A 16,582-nucleotide genomic window follows, 5' to 3' on the forward strand; every position below is an offset into this window, starting at 1 on the left:
CTTGCCATAGATTTTATCAAACCACACAATTTAATTGCAGCGTAAAACTCTATAGGTACAAATACCTCCTGCTCAAAATATCTTTTCAGACAACATGTGAGGACAAGGCATGCACACACCCTCTAACAAACCAATCTAAACTCAGGGGACCCAACTATAACTTTGGAAAATGACAGCAATCTAGCAAGTCATTCTCTTTTGATTAGTTAAAGCGAGGAGGAGGCTATTAAACCATAAAAATGGAATCTTTCACTATTCTCAGTGATAGACATTGAGCTCTTAGAGTGGGTGAGGGAAGCCTTGCCTTAATTTCTGCAACTAATAACCTTTATGACTAAAACAAGCTAATACTGGTATTAGTAACAACAGTAAGCAAAGCGGCTTCTCCAGCTTTTTTCAATGCAAACTCGTCTGCTAGTAGCGCAGAGCTGCAACCATCATAAACATGCAAACTTAATCACTCAGTAGAAAAAAATACCCTAATTAATTAGATAAATTAACTAAAAAAAAACCCATATGCTGATTTGTTTTTTCTTGTCTACTTCCTTTTACTAGTTAAAACTAAAACCAAACGAGTTACTTTTATGCAGAGCAAACTTTCCTTCTTTTCACTAAAATTATAACTGTCAAGGAATATCACCTAGAGGCAAAACATCAAATTCAGCATATGCTGCATGAAACATTATTTATTTGTCTTCAAATTAAAGTCAAAAGAGACAAAGCCTTCCCTCCTCCTTGTCCTGTATTGGTAAAATTAAAATCTAAGTAGTATTTCAGAAGAATAATACTCTTTATCAATAGAAAGTCTTTTTCCTACTCCAAAAGACCTCTGCTGACTCCTTAAGATTTAAATTTCTCTACATTTACATTTAACACCTCCAACTAAACATGATGGAGTACTAGAAACAGAAAAAAAACATTTAGCCAGGATCCTAGCACCCTCAGAGCTTATAGTCGTAAGTATCAGAATTTAAAGAAAAAAGAATCATCTCGTCTTTCTTTTTAAAAGAAAAATCTGTAAATATTCAGCTAGCTCCAAACTATGCTCAAGTCATGCACAAGGCTGAACATTTGCTACTGAAAAGTCCTTCCTAAAATTTTACAACCTTGCCTCCTTCCACAGCACAGGAACAAAGAAAACGCCATGGTCAGTCGTCAATCTGTATGTTATTTTTTAACTTGGACAAGCCAACGGATAAGTGTGCCCTGAACTGATACCAAGGAAACAAGCTAATGGCCTGCAGCACAGAACTAATCTCCATGGGAACATCTCAGTACTACACACATATATTATTAAAAGAAAAATGTCTGATATCAAGGTCACAGCAGACCAGTTGTGTCTATTATATCTGTACAGAAAGATGGATTAGATTTTTCCCGCTTTTACCAGAGAAGAGAATGAAAAAATGTTTTGCAGGATGAAGGAAACACCGCTATCCATCCATCTCTGTTCAAACTCCGGATACTCTATTGAGCAGAGATGACACACAGAGGGGGGTAGACTGACATTTCTCACGGTACTTTTTTAGCAACTTTATCAGACTCAGTTTGAAATCTGTTATTCATATTGACCAATACACTGACCCAAGAGGAGCTGATGTCAAAAGAGTTTAAATCTTTACTCCTTTTTCCACTGTTGGGACACAGCGTTAGAATAGTTAAGCCACAGCCTCCTCAAATCAAAAATGCAAGTTCAAACCACACTGTAAGACTTGCGACAAATACCACCCGAGTTGTAAATTAGTATCTTGTCATCTGCCATGTGAGCTGGAAGTTTTCAGATGCCACGGTAGTTTTGCATTCCTTTACCCATTGCTTGATACAGAAACGGGCATGCCTCAGGCAGGCCAGTCTGAGTGGCCGTGCAAGCCAGGCATAGCCTCTCACCTAAGTCTGTGCATGTGCACATGATCCTTATCATAGACATATTTGCAGACCACTAGCAATCATAGGACAGAGGGGCCTGACAGCACTGGCCACACCGTATTTAAAGTGAAGGGCACTATGAATTTGATCGGAAAAAACCAAAACCCTATAAAACTTGAAGACCTACTATATGATAAATTAGAATGTACTTAATTGGTATAAGTAAGGAGCAAATGTACTGGTTAAAAACAGCTCAGAAGGGGTGGATGCAAAAACTCAGTAACAGTCCACTAATTTATATCTAGCATTTAAGGCTAGATATGATCCTGTTCTGCACAGATACAATCTGCACCAAAATCATATGGCATTATCACAGCCGTGTTTATTTGCAATACCCTATTAAGTTGGATTCCCTCACCTTCATAAATGAAGGAAGACTACAACACTGACAAAAAGCAATATTTATCATATTTTAAGATCCTTTTAGTGAAATAAATAAGCAATTCTTCTCTCTTGAAATAAAGCAACAAAATGGTGGTGTTTCAAAAAGGCAGTGGCAGCAATGTTCAAGATGCACTGGATGATTACACCAGCCACAAAAAGCCTCAAAATCCCAATGATCTTATTTCCAATCTGAAAATCCAGCATAAACCCTCAGCAACACATCATTTTGGAAAGCAGGCTTGCGATACGATATGGTCATGACTGTATAAATTATTACTGTGATCGTAGTCTTTCATTATAGCTATGCGTACTTCAATTTAAGCCACGTTTCTTCACTACAATAACAGCAATTCATAATAGTTTCTCTAACTTTTTCCTATGCTTTTCTTCTATGTGAGCTCAGACATCGTCTACATTTCAGTTTAGATCCTCGCTGCTTCTGCTACACACAATTGAGGTAAAAATCCAGGGAGCCATGGCAGTGCTTGCCTGCCCCTCCAGTGACTATTTCCCATTGGCAGTCTGAACAAGCATGAAAAAATAAGAAGAAAACACAACAGTAATATTACAGTATCGTTAACTACTACTTAGAAAGAGTCCTTTCTACTGTGTCTTACCTGTCGGAAGCTTCTAAATCAAAACAGAATCGCCTGTCTGTAGTATCTATATTTCTTTTGGTACAATACGTAAGGACGAAGAGTTCCTCATCACCCTGTGGAAAAAAAAGTTTTTATATGCTTGACCCAGTAATTGAAAGCTTCAGTAAGCCAGCTATACCTTACTTACCAAGTAAGGTAAATTTACATTAAAATAATGGCAAAAGCTATACTGAAAACCGACACTTGCAAAAGAACTTGCTCATGGTTGCCGTTCAGGTCTCTGCACAATAGCACATAAATTCCATGGTCATTTATGGGATATAAATGCAAAAATATTGAGTCCATTTTAGCTGATACTTTACAGCATGACGCAGTACCACAGTAATTTAAACTAACAAAAATATTTTGCTATAAAGATTTTGCGCATGTTACAATATAAGCACGCAATGAGTGTAAGAGACTTCTCCCATTTTGTCAGACACAGCGATTTCCGTAGTAAAGGCTATTGCTACGGTAACTAGAACAAAGTAAGTGTTCTTTACCATCTGTAATCTGTCTCACAGAACTAGACCTTTCTTCAAGATTAACCAACACTAGGATCATATTTTACCCTTAAGTATTCAGAAATCAAATAAACTCATCTGTGAATGCTGCATGAGTTGTACGGGATTTAATCAGGATTAACTGTACATTTTAATTATTTCCTGTCTTGTTCAACATCTCCAGACACAGGAGGTTGTCACTGAAGGAGTAATTGCATTGTGGGTTTCAAAATGGGACATCTTTCAATACAGCAAAAACGGCTTCATAAGGGTTTTAGAATGCCGAATGCTTACACACATACTGTATTAACTAAAATAGCTTATTACAATTAGAGTAAATCAGGATAAAAAATTCATAGAAGTACTGAAATGATTAAGGAAGCCAAATGCCACTAATTTTCAGTATGGCAGGTTTTCCAGAGCTGTTGAAAGATTCTTCCAAATTCAATATATTTGTAAATATATACAGACCTCAAAATGATGAAAGCCATCTCCCCTCTGTTCAAATTAATGGGATACAATACCCTGATAAAATTCCAACAATGTGATTTTCTAAGCAAATTTGAAGATAGGGCAGGGTGCTGCATTTGCAGGAATATTGACTCAAGCATCATTTTCCCGCTTCAGACCTCCTTTTTCCTTGTAACAAAATGCATTTCATCCATATTAATGCATTCATTTAATGCGTCATCTCTGAAGGTGCTGAATACCTTCAATTCCCAACTATTTCAGTAGAAATTAAAGCCATTTAAAGATCAACAGTCTTGGGTCTTGAATATTTCAGATGCTATCAAAGATACCTGAAATTACATTCAGTTGTCAGTACAAATTATATTCCTATTAAAACCTCTTTTCTAGTCCCTCTTCTAGTACTTATATCTCTGTAAGAAAAATCTGACTGGAGCATGTAAGAAAGAAATTTCTAAGTCTATAAGTATAATATTATATCATACTTTAACAAGTTAACTGCCTCATGGATAAACCAGATTCTAAATGGTGAAACACTGCATGTTATCTGTACCATATTCTCTGGTCTTCTAAAAGGAAGCAACTGAAAAGTCTGCAGAATACTTACCTATTAATCCATCCATTACTTTAGGTAACTTTAGGTCCTTAAATGGCAGACTGAATTGCACAAAGAAAGAAGAAAAAAGGGACAAGGAGGTAGAGAGGGAAAACTACTTGACACATCTTATCTGACACATCCTCTGATCTTGATACAGGGCAAGTATAAGAGTAGAATATAGAAATATACTTACAACTTTCCCTCCTGATCTGTGTTCAAATGGGATCATGGTGAACTTCTTTGTCTCTTTCCTATACGTGCAATAGTGCTTCACCCAACTGGAACCAAAGGGAGCAGGCCCTACATAAAATGCAAGCATTAAATAGTATGTACTTTTTCCAGTTTGTGCATTTCTCCTGCTTTCCAAAATGATACTTGAGTCCTACTTAATTCCTAATAACTTAAAACAAAGGTATGAATTAAGAACATTATACAAAGTAATACAAATGTTAACCAGTGCTTACTATTCTAAAAACTGATATATGTAGTATTTCACATTTATGCTTAATAACAAATGGAAGGAATTATGAATATATCTTTGTCTCACCACCACAGACAAAATAATTTTTCCCTACAAAATAAATATCCGTTGGAAACTTTATTTAAGCAGAACATGGAAACCTAGCTTTACACTTGGTAACTTGAACCTAAATAACTGCAGATTAAAGCACCTGTGATTATCTACTGATTAAGGTCTGATCACATTTTCTGACACCAAAACTCACTCCTAACTATTCATCAGTGCACACCCTACATAGAATACACTTACTTAAGAGCCCAGCCTACTGCATACAGTATTATTGAGATTTGTACCATAATGTTAACTGTTAAAGCTTGGATTCCGACCCTCTGTACCTTCTCACTTCTATTAATTTTTTAAAAAATGATCTACAAAGGAATCTTCTCTTTTGAAGGACTCTGCCCCAGAGTATCAAGGAAGCCCTTCACGAGTGGCTGAAGCTGACAGAGGACTTCACTGCTCCTAACCTGGAAGGTCTCACTGCCCTGCTCCTCCCCAACTCAGCTTCAGGCATACCTGCCTCTGCTGAATCCTTTCATCAGCTGACTCTAAAACTCATGATGACCAAGATCAGTGAACTGATCTCACACAATAACGATTTTTCTTATTTTTTACTGCTAGTTCTCTTAAAACTTATTTCTGAACACTGTAATACCAATGTTTCCATCAAGAATGTTATAGAGTCTTCAAGTTGTGAAACATTTTACAGAAGTCTTTACTTAAACCGTAATCAATTAAATATCATAAAAGTAAAATATCTCATCAGAATAAGCAAACAAACTTTCTATAGGGACACACATCTAAAAAACATGATTTATGCAAAATGTTTAAAAAAATAAATTTACTTTGTGGTCATTCCTAAGAGCTCTGCATCTTATTCGGCTTTTTTGCTAGAGTGAGAAAGATTTATAATTGTTCAAAGTATTGACAGGATATGATTTGTGTGACATGCACCTTCACAGCAAGATTTTCAATACTAGCTACCTAGCATATAGCCTGCTTTATTTGACCCTACGATCACAATTAGGTAATAAAAGCATATCACTGAACCAAGGAAATTACAATCAATTTCATCATACTAAACTAGCCCAATTTTCAGAGGCTAATTTGACAACTCATGTTGTTGTCTGACCACAAATGCTTGACAGTTCTAGGGGAGATCATTAGTAAGGGATTAAAAATAACATGAAATACATCCTTTGGTCAAATAAAACTTTCCCAAATTCATACATCTTTGCTAAGTCACACTTTCAGCACCATGTTCTTTTTAAGAGCCACGGTAACACCGCCATTAGAGACTTTGAACATTTACTCAGATGCCTCTGTTTAATAAACTGCAAATTCTTTGCACCTTCGTGTTACCTGTAGAAGTAAGACTTGCCTGTACGCACAATATGGGCACTACAGGAATACAAAAATACACCTTACTTTTTTCCTGTACGTAAAGATAGCCTTCCATCGTGAAGTGATTTGCTCTTTTATGTTCCTGAGGATTTCTTCTGATCTTGTTCATGAGCTCCTCCACCTCTGACCTCGTTCCTTCAAAACGATTTCGTGTCTAAAACAAGATGGCAAAAACCCATTAGTACAGAGACTGGAAGAAAGACTTACTCTTCCTGGCAGATAGGAGTTATAATAATTATTTACAAAATGAGAGAATGATTCGGGCTGGTTTAGGACGGTCAGTGCACAATTTCCGTATACGTTTACTCTTCAAGTTTTCTGATATTCTTCAAAATTAAAGTGTGGTTTAGATATTAGCTGTTGTAACTGTGGATTAACTGTTGTAACACAAAGATTGCCAGAGTAGATTTCTAAAACAATGTGCTGACCTATTCAGAAAGAAGTGAAATACGAGCACAAAATGACTTTGGATTTGAATATTCAAGTTTCCTTAGAAAAATATTACTATAGATGTTGGCTTAATTCATGAGATTCTTACTAGTTGTCAGGAAGGAGAGGATTTTCTGTGGTTATTGAGAAAAAAGTGACAGGAAGGTCACCAACAATGTATACACGTTGAGACTATACACATGCCAAATGTTTTGATCACACACAAGCAGAAGCATGCAAAAAAACCAACCAAGCAAAGCCCAGTTGATTATTATTCCTGCATGTCACCCATTCCAAAGTTTGCAAGCAGCCACAAGAGAAATATTTATTAGAATATTAGTAAAAACAATCAGAAAGTAACCACACCATTCACAAATTATACAATACGACTACACAAAATAACAGAGCAGCTCACACCTGACACAAGAAACTCTTCAGTTTGATCTGAAAAATACTGGCAATTGGCCAATGAGCAAATAACAAAACCAAAACAATCACGGTAATACCTAGTCTTCTCCACATACCCACTTGCCTAAATTGCACAAACTGAAAACACACATTTAAATTCCAAGCTGATATTTTCCCCAGTTGGTACATGTGTTTTGAGGAAAACATATACTTCCAGATGCACGCTTATGCACCTTGTTGCTTTTTGAGAGCACCTTTATTTTTCTGAAAACATCTGAGCTTCTGAAAATGCTGCCTCACCTATTTTTTTTTTCCCCCAGGACAAGCGCACAGTGGCATACACTGACAAATATATCATGAATATAGACAAGTATCCATTCTTGTACATCGACAGTTAACACTATGCCTCTGACTGGCCATCTGTACATGCAAATTCCAGATATATGCTTGGAAGGAGTTTATTCATGGGCACAAAAACAATCCATGCAAGTTGGTCAGAGCAGCCACCCATACCCATATGTTCTATAGAGGAAAGCTGAAGATATTCTTTAGATGATGACTGAGAACAACTGCCTTCTTACTTCCAGGCAAAACAACTGCTCTGAACCCTCCCCATCTCAATTTCAGGTCACATCTGCTTGCAAATTTTGGAGTTAGGCCCTGCACATAAACTCATTTCCAAGGCTCCAAACAATTTTCTAAGCTCCTTTTCATAATTTCCTAGAAAAGCTGCATTAAAAAATATATTCTGTACTCAGGACTGAGGCAAAAAAATTGGTAGTGACAGACTGCTCACCTAAACCTTCCTGTCTGAGCACTGATCACTCTGAGGTTAGATGCTTTAAATGATCCTGCCAGGCTCTTTGTCTTAGTTGTGCCGTGATCACAAATCCGAGTGTGTGAAATGCACCCTGGGAATGGTGGGATGGAGCACCACGGGCTCCAAAAACCTCAAGAAAATTTCTATCTCCCTTTGTGCTGTGACAAACCTGAGCTTAACCAGGGGTCGACCAGAGCCCCTGGACCAGCGTGGCTGTGCCTCCTCTTCCCAGGGAAGGCCAAGTTTCCTTGCAGGGCAGGAGAGCGTGGTCAAGGCTGCAAGGACCCTTGTACGGGGTTGGGCACAGAACTGAGATAACAAGAGAAAAGTCCCAGGAGTGCAGGGGAATTTTTACGCAGGATTTTTACTAGAGAATAAGACTGTTGGAAGAATCAGCTTACTGGAACTTGGGCTACAAGGCTGGGGTTTTTGGGGTTTGTTTTGGTTTTTTCCATTTCTTTCATTTGGGGGGTTGGAAGAAGCAAGGGGAAGACAGGGTTTGGGGCAAGGTGTGGAGAGGAAATCCACAGCATAATTCTCAAAGTAAACACGACCTGAATGAAAAGGAAGGCAATTACTAGAGCTATGCTAGCAACTCTCAAATCACTCTCCATATCCAGCTAGGTTCTCTGTACTGAATCTTGTACCTTCAATTTCTAACATGTCAATCCAGTGTTTTGCCAGCAGCTCAGCTGTACCACAGCCAAGCCCCAGTTCATTTTTCATTTGGGATGTTTTGTTCATCTTCAGCATAGTGGAGAATGTGTCATGTCCTCTCATGACCTTTTCAGACACTTCCTTCTATTCTCCTCTTACCTCAGACGGTTGTTAAGCCGTGCCTCCTTTCTCTCTACAGCTTTTTGAAATCCAGGTCGTTCTTTCTATCTATTCATAAAACTTGAGCTGTAATGCTCAATCTTTTTTGGGTTTCCTGGGGCACATTATAATACCATTCAGTCAATTGAAAATGCAGCTGTTGAGATTAGCTTGCTTTCTTATTGTTTATCACTTCTTCAGACCACTTCACTGGCTCTTTTCCATTGTAATCTGAAATCCAGCTCTTCAAAACTGTATCATAGCTTCCCTCTGGCGTTTCATTTCTTGCTTGTCTTGCATCAGCTCCCTTCTACCCACTGCGGCTCCATGCTGATCCTCATTCTGTTAAGCTAAGCACACAGAAGAAGCAAGTCTCCAGAAGCAGTGATTTCCTCCAGAAGCAGTGATTTCTGCCATGGAAGTCTGCTTATGAAGTTACCACTACTCCGTTCCCCTACCCAAACCAAACAACAGCTCAAGAGGAAACTTGAGACTTAAACATATGGGAAGAAAATTAAAGGAATGGTATCATGACACATGAATCATGTCACTATGTATTACAGCAATGGTAATCCTCTCTTCTGCCTTTCTGTCTCCCTGCTACTGCCTGCTGGTTAAGCCATTTCTAAAAATAGATTGCAACCTCTGAGAAGTAGTTTCTGTGTCTTAATTCCAGGTGCCCTGAGAGGTCAACAGAACAGACGCACCATCATTAATTGCTTGTTTGCAGTAAGGTACATGGTTTGTTCCCTGCCAACAGGCCCCTGGCACATCCAAGTTCTTCTGAGCAAGTTTTATTCTTCAACAAATCTCAAGGAAGCAAACAGACCATCTGACTAGTGACTCTGTCAGTCCCATTGCTTCAGCCTGTCACCTTGCTTGCTGCTCTCCCAGTCCTGAGCAGATCACACTGGGCAATTTGGTGTGAGGGTACACTAACTAGTGGTGGGCCCTGGTTAGCCTGTCCTTGAAGGAACACACCGTTTTGTCAAATATGCCATGGGTGCTAACACCAAGTCTCCTCATACAGTTCTGCACCCCAACCCAACAGGGATGTTCTTGCCTGAAAGGGCTGCTTCAGGACAAACAGAAACTTCAAGTCACACTGCTGGCAGAGATGCCAAAACCAATGCTGACCAGCCCAGCTGTTCTTCTTTCCTTTTCTTAGTTATGGATAATATAGCCCTATCAAGCAATGACCCTCAGACATGACACCACATACTCGATTTCAAACACACCTAAAACACTGAGAACCTTAGCATTCCATTACCCCTCCTCTGGATTCTCCAGTATTGTGTGCATTTTAACAGACTTCATTTGTTTTTAAACTTTCATGATAATCCTTGGGTTATGTCTCTATAAAAACTGGAAAAAGGAGTGGGGGCCTTTTACCCGGTGTTTGTTTTTTAGAGGAGCGTTAGAAATGACGAAATCCGAAGTCACTGGAATTAGCAATGATCTGTTCAGCGATGTGGTTGGTTAGCCAGGAGATGGCACCATATCCCCAAAGTTCACAGGGAATGCACTAACACCGAAGAAAGTATTGGCAATACAGATACTGTATATACAGTAACTTAAGCGTGCGATTTATATTTTAAAAATTAGAAAAGGCATAGATACCAATCTCAACTTACATTTTGTATATTTATCTGCAGGGCCATTTTGTAATGATTGAAGTCTTTAGCAAGTTCATATCCCTGATGATAGAAAGTGAACAAACCCTGAAAAAATGATAGCACCTGAAATACAAACAGAAGACTTGTTAGAATGAAAAACTCCATTTACCAGATGATTGCTGCACGTTGCCTTTTTTGGAAAGATCAGAGATGACAAAATGATTATTTTTAAACAAATTTTCATGAATGCCTACAATTTATTAATAACTATTTAGATCCAAATGATCAGCTATGTATATAGACGTTTTTGGGTGGTCTTGTCTCTGGAATTTCACAAGTGATCTCTACTTCAAATTTGACCATAGGCAATGTATATTGCCTATCTCCCAAACTTTCCTATGTAATGTTTTCCTACAGCTGCTCTGATACCAATGACGTCTGGAATAAATATGTGTCCACAAGGAGGTAAGGATCATTCTGTCTTTTAGTCACTATTTCCCTAGTCATTCCCCTCCCTGCTAATGACCACGTTGAGATGACTTTCACAACAGAGTCAACTGGTTTGTTCGTAGAAGGAAGCTCTCCCTCCAGTAACTTTACCTATCACTGCTTTTTGTATGCAGATCTGAGCCCCTGACAGAACCAGCAAATGATCCACGTTGCAGTTTCTAACTTCAGTGTTTCAATTTAAAAGAATGAACGAGTTATGCTATATTGGAAACAGGGTGAGGTGCAGTACTGCCTACCTCTCCTGCTTGGTTCAGGTTGTTGGAAAGCGAGTGACACAGGAAAAAACAACTCTCTTTAATAAAGAGAACAAACCAAAGAAGGTATTTAATAAAGTCTGAAGTCATATGCAAATAAACCATTTTCAAAAATGCTAAAAACACAAATTTAAAGTACTATGAAGGGGAAAGGGGATGAGAATTTGGTACTAAATAATTTCAGTTTACTACCCTAGTGAAAACTTGAAAGACAAATTGAGCAACATAAAGTTCAGCCCCATCCAGAGGGAAGTTTCAGAAAAGAGAAAGGGACATGTTTCAAAAACATAATTCGAAGATTCATTACTCTAGTCTGGCTCTGAGGAAACGTCAAATGGTTTGAAACACAAGAACTGAATCCCAAACTAGTTAGGACTGAAAAAAGAAAAATTAAAAACTAGAAAATTTAAAAAACAAACAAACAAAAAAAACCCCACCAACACATCAACAACAAAAAAATCCCACACAACCACTTTTCACAACATTTTCCCATTCCTTGAACAATGCTAATACATTTAAAGCAATTTATTCCCACTTAAGGATTTTAGCAATTTTTTCATACAGGAATAAGCTGTATTAAAACATGCAGCTCTCATTAACTCCATAATGACCAACTACTTTGATTAGGGTCATTTGGGACTTTTTTTCATTACTACATTAAAATCATTGTATCAGAATAAAAGGACAGACGTGGCCCAAAAACACAGACTTCGGCGTGAGTGAATGGAAGTCACTTCTACAGTCCATCCTCCCTTTATCTCAGTATTACACTTACTGTTCTCTTGTTGTTTCATAAAGTTGCATTTATACTATGAAGCTGATGTATATTTCAGAAAATTTTAGAATAAGATCTCAGAGATTTAAGTCTGGTCAGTACATGTATGATTTTCACTGAAATTCAGTGGAATCCCTTGATTTCTGCACAGATTCAACTGCAATTGAAATGAAACATATCAGACTACCTGATAATGAGCTTTTTCGCTAGCAGCACCCTCTTAATTAATTTATATCCGCACTTCTTCACTAACAGGCCTCTAAGTGCAATCTTCATATTGAAAACGAAATTCATTACATTAGTCAGGAATAACATTTCAGTGGTTAAAAAAACAAATGCAAGAAGTCTGACCCCAACATCATCATTTTGAATCCTCCACTCTAATTCACACCATAAATTGAGGTTTTTGCAGTACAGCACAAGGTTTCACACATTTTCTGAAAATCAACATCAATAGATCCAAATCAACTGTAATTACTGAGGTAAGCTTTGAGATGCCTGGTTAAGTGTATCTGCACTAGGAATTTGCACAGATGTAACAAGAGTGCTTTAAATTCTGTTGTCACACAATTGCATACATTTTCCCAGAAAACAGAACTCCTTGGCTTTTGTCCAATTGCATTCCTTCTCTGTCCCTTATGAATGACAGGGTAGGCTGAATTCACTGGTACTTACAGGTTCCACACACTCAAATTTCTTCCGCTCCTGTATCTCTTGCAATTTGCATACATACTCGAGGGACAGCTCATAGAAGTGTTTTCTGTTCTGCTCCACTTGGTTATCTGCCTGCACACAGAATACAGCTAATGAAGTTTCAAAGACATTTTGCAGACAGCTTCAAAATGACACATGTATAGCATACAAGTGGCAAGCAATATGATAATTCTCTCCAGACTGGAGTTTGTTCCTTTACAATACAACTCATTCATTTACTTTTAAATGGCAGCAGCAATTCCCCTTTACTAGATAACGTATGTTGTTTTGAATCATGAAGCTAAATTTTTAGAAACGTTCCAGTAACACCTCTTCAAGCCTCTTTTCTATGGAATCCAAGCCAAATACATCAGAGCAGGTACTGGTGCACTGCTTTAATAGCACTGAAAAGGCGCCTGCCCAAACAGAGAGAGGGGGCTAGCGGCGTCTTCCATTAGAAAAGGGGGAAATCATCTCTCCAGTCAAACTAAGGAAGAAAATGTTATTGTTGAAAACTACATTGCTGGTACTGTAAGCTTTACTCTATAACCTGAATAACTGCTGTAAATAGCCAGAATGTTATTGTACCCATCCCACACCTGTGCTCACTCTGACTGGCAAGAAAAGCAATTTTTAAAAGTTCATTTATTGGTAAGACACTTCACAAGTTTCCACAGAGCATCAAATATTTTAAAATGCAGCCTTATTAGCTGCAGCTGATTTTTAGCTCAGCTTTGCTAAAATGCCAACACCATATTGATGGTGAACAGTTATATTTTAGCTGCCATTCATTTGTATATAAGTATTTAACTTTCTAGCATATATGTATTATTTCATTAAGTTATTATTTAAGGTACATGTGCCCTCATTAAACTATAAAACTTCAAGAACTGGGTAATGGAAACCTTTATTAAAATATATTAAAGAAAGGCTACAAAGGGATACTCGAAGTGATTAACAACTAGTCTTTGCCCATGTGATAATACCAACCACTTCTACACTAAATTACAAAAGGGAATGGAGAAAGGGTTAGGTGAAAGGAGCAGACTTACTATCATACACTCTCTCTTAAATACTGAGCCTATATCCTTCAGGCAGAACAGTGACTGCTACGCTTTAAGAGGATAAGTCAAATTAGCTTTAAGACAGTTTTGCCTTAAGATGTGCTTTGCTTTGCTGCTCTGTGCTAGAAATCTGTCAGCAGCTAAAGGGGCATAACAACAAATGCCATTAAAAAAATAAAGCACTGATATGCACATCAGTAAGAAAACGTGTTTCAAAAAGCCAAGCCATTTCAATGCATCCTATAAACCATGCAACAGAGGAATTGTTTGAGTTGTCAGCAAAGCTTCTAATGATATATATATGTACTGAAGGGTAGCCATAGAAAAAGACTATGAAGTGGGTCTACTAAGACATCTGGCTAATCAATAGTAAGGCTGCCCTATATACGCCAAAGTCCCACGTAAGCCTGTTTCCATCCCTCCTCTTTGTTTTTCGGTTGTTTATTGTTTTGGTTGTCTCCCCCCTCCTCCCCCAAGAATACAATACCCAACACAGCCATTTTATTAATTCCTCTCAATCCCCCTGTAAATAAGTTATCACATTTCTCCTCAGTTTTTTGAGGCATAAGCCTCTCCATGCACCCAGCAAGTTTGCTCACTGTTGCATTGTACTTTGCATACTGCCAAAGAAATACAGAAATAAGACACACACCGTGCCTCAGTGAAATTTTAGGAATATCCCTCCACTAAGAGAGTCAAAGGCTATGTTAATGTAAGACACACTCCACAACATGGCATGTTTTTCATCCAATTTTTGTCAAATTTATACCTGCATCCTTTATTTACTCCAGTCAGGAACTGACACCACTAGCCATGTATAATACTAAGTTAGGAAGCTCCCATGCAATTATATATCTATTTTCTAAGCTTGTGCAAGAAAGTTTTTTCTATTTAGCACTCTGACAACATGCTGCAAGTCCTTTGTTTTTTTAATTGCTTATACATTTATAGCCCAAAATTAAATGCATTAAAAATTTCAGAATTTTTGTTCATGAAACTTTGAAGGACATTTAAAACAAATCTATTCGTTCATTCTAGTCTTCACACATACTTTAAAACTTCAGACTATGTTTGATACAGCTTCAAAATGCCGCTTTGCAGGCATTTTGTATTTTTCCATTGAGGTTAGGTCTCATTCAGACTTTGAAATCTTGACTTCTCGATATCATCAAGTAAGAGATCATAATTAATACTTTTTCATTTTTTCTGCATCAAGTTCTTCAGCAGCTGATCAATTTGATAAAAGTACAGGTCCTGACACATGAGCAATGCCCAATAACTTCACTGGGACAACTCAACTCCCAGTGAGTTGACACTTGTTTATGCATATGAGGGCCTACGCTGCAAATACAGTATGGAGAAGTAACATCCTAGTGAAACTCAAGAACAATCCAAGTTCTCAAGTTCCTAGCTATCTTGCCAGTTACATTAACCATTTTTTATGAAAGATGGCATAGACTATTTGGGCTGGGGTAAAGAGCAGAGAGAAGAGTTTTCTCTGAGGAAAACATTAAGAGTTTAATGATACAAGGCATTCATACACTAAGCATTAATAATTCTGACATAATTACACTTCTCTGGGGAAAAAAAAAAAATCCTTCTGCCTACAGCAAGTCTCTGCAAGATTTCTCTGCTATCTTCTCACGTACTATTTGCTGTTGCTCCAGAAATAAAAGCTATTACAAATAAGGATGATGATAATAAGCCCACAGGGACAGAAGGAATGCCAGGCAAAACAGATCTGTTTTTAAGTTATAAATTGTTAACAAACTTTTTTGTAGCATTACTTGAAAAAAAAAAGATCTTCAAAACATGGGAAGGGGAAAAAAAAAAGCACAAAACCACTTCTTTTAGGAATATAAATCTTGCTGTACTTCGCATGAAGCATTAACACAGGACATTTAGTTAATACATACAATGCAATGCAAATTACATATATGGTAAAGTCTCATAAGAAATGCAGAGTTTTTTACAATATACTTGCACTTTGCTGTTCCCTTAACTATATAAAAATTTAACACAATGTTCAGTACCTCATACACATGTCAAGTAAAGCCCTCGATTCAGAAAACGGTAGGGGTACACCACTAAGTTCAGCAAATACTGATTTTCTCACCAACCTTTCCAGTTGACAGAAATTTTCCTTTTACCACTATGAATGCTGGGTTGCATTTGCATAAAATATATCTACCTATTCAAAACCCTGTAGCTTGCATAAAAACAAAAAGGCAACAATACCTCTTGTAATTGTAGCTCTTTCTTCCTAGCTGATAAATTCAAATGCTTTTCTAACAAACTGTAGTTCTTCTCCGTCTCTTTATCAAACTTCTTCTTTTCCTCCTAGACACAGAAAAAAGTAACATTCATTTATATATAAAAATGTAAGAAAAGCCTCCTCCTTTCTTCTTTTAAAATCTACTTAATCAGAAACAAAGAGAAACAAACTATCATAGCTCCAGTAACTAAGGAAAAGTATGTTTCCAATGCATTTTTTAAATTAATTCAAAGGCTAACTTGAAATGAAATCCCATTGCATCATTATAGTGAAGTTTAGCACATGAATGCTTACACCTTCTAAGTTTAAAAAAGCCAAAAAAACACCTCTTCTTGATTTACTGCATTTTTCATTATTTTCAGGGATCATCTTCGTTTTGAACAGAGGACTTCAAGGGAAATACCAGTTTCACATGAAGTTCTTTTTTTCAATAATTGGCAGGGGAAAAGTGTAAAAACATCATTTGAGTAAGGTTCCAACA

The 16,582-nt window shown here is 37.4% G+C and overlaps 1 protein-coding gene across 1 annotated transcript in view; it reads right to left on the reverse strand.

The window, feature by feature from the left end:
• The window catches only part of ARHGAP10 (Rho GTPase activating protein 10), a 155,763-nt gene that overhangs the window by 76,381 nt on the left and 62,800 nt on the right, over positions 1 to 16,582 (reverse strand). The window contains exons 5-10 of the mRNA XM_075150004.1: positions 16,065 to 16,166; positions 12,745 to 12,855; positions 10,549 to 10,653; positions 6,466 to 6,595; positions 4,711 to 4,817; positions 2,928 to 3,022 (exon numbers count right to left, since the gene is read on the reverse strand). Of these exons, the coding sequence (XP_075006105.1) occupies positions 2,928 to 3,022; positions 4,711 to 4,817; positions 6,466 to 6,595; positions 10,549 to 10,653; positions 12,745 to 12,855; positions 16,065 to 16,166 (650 nt within the window). The remainder of the gene's footprint in view (positions 1 to 2,927; positions 3,023 to 4,710; positions 4,818 to 6,465; positions 6,596 to 10,548; positions 10,654 to 12,744; positions 12,856 to 16,064; positions 16,167 to 16,582) is intronic.

This window comes from Calonectris borealis, chromosome 4, assembly GCF_964195595.1.
Source record: "Calonectris borealis chromosome 4, bCalBor7.hap1.2, whole genome shotgun sequence".
NCBI classification, from domain to species: Eukaryota; Metazoa; Chordata; class Aves; order Procellariiformes; family Procellariidae; genus Calonectris; species Calonectris borealis.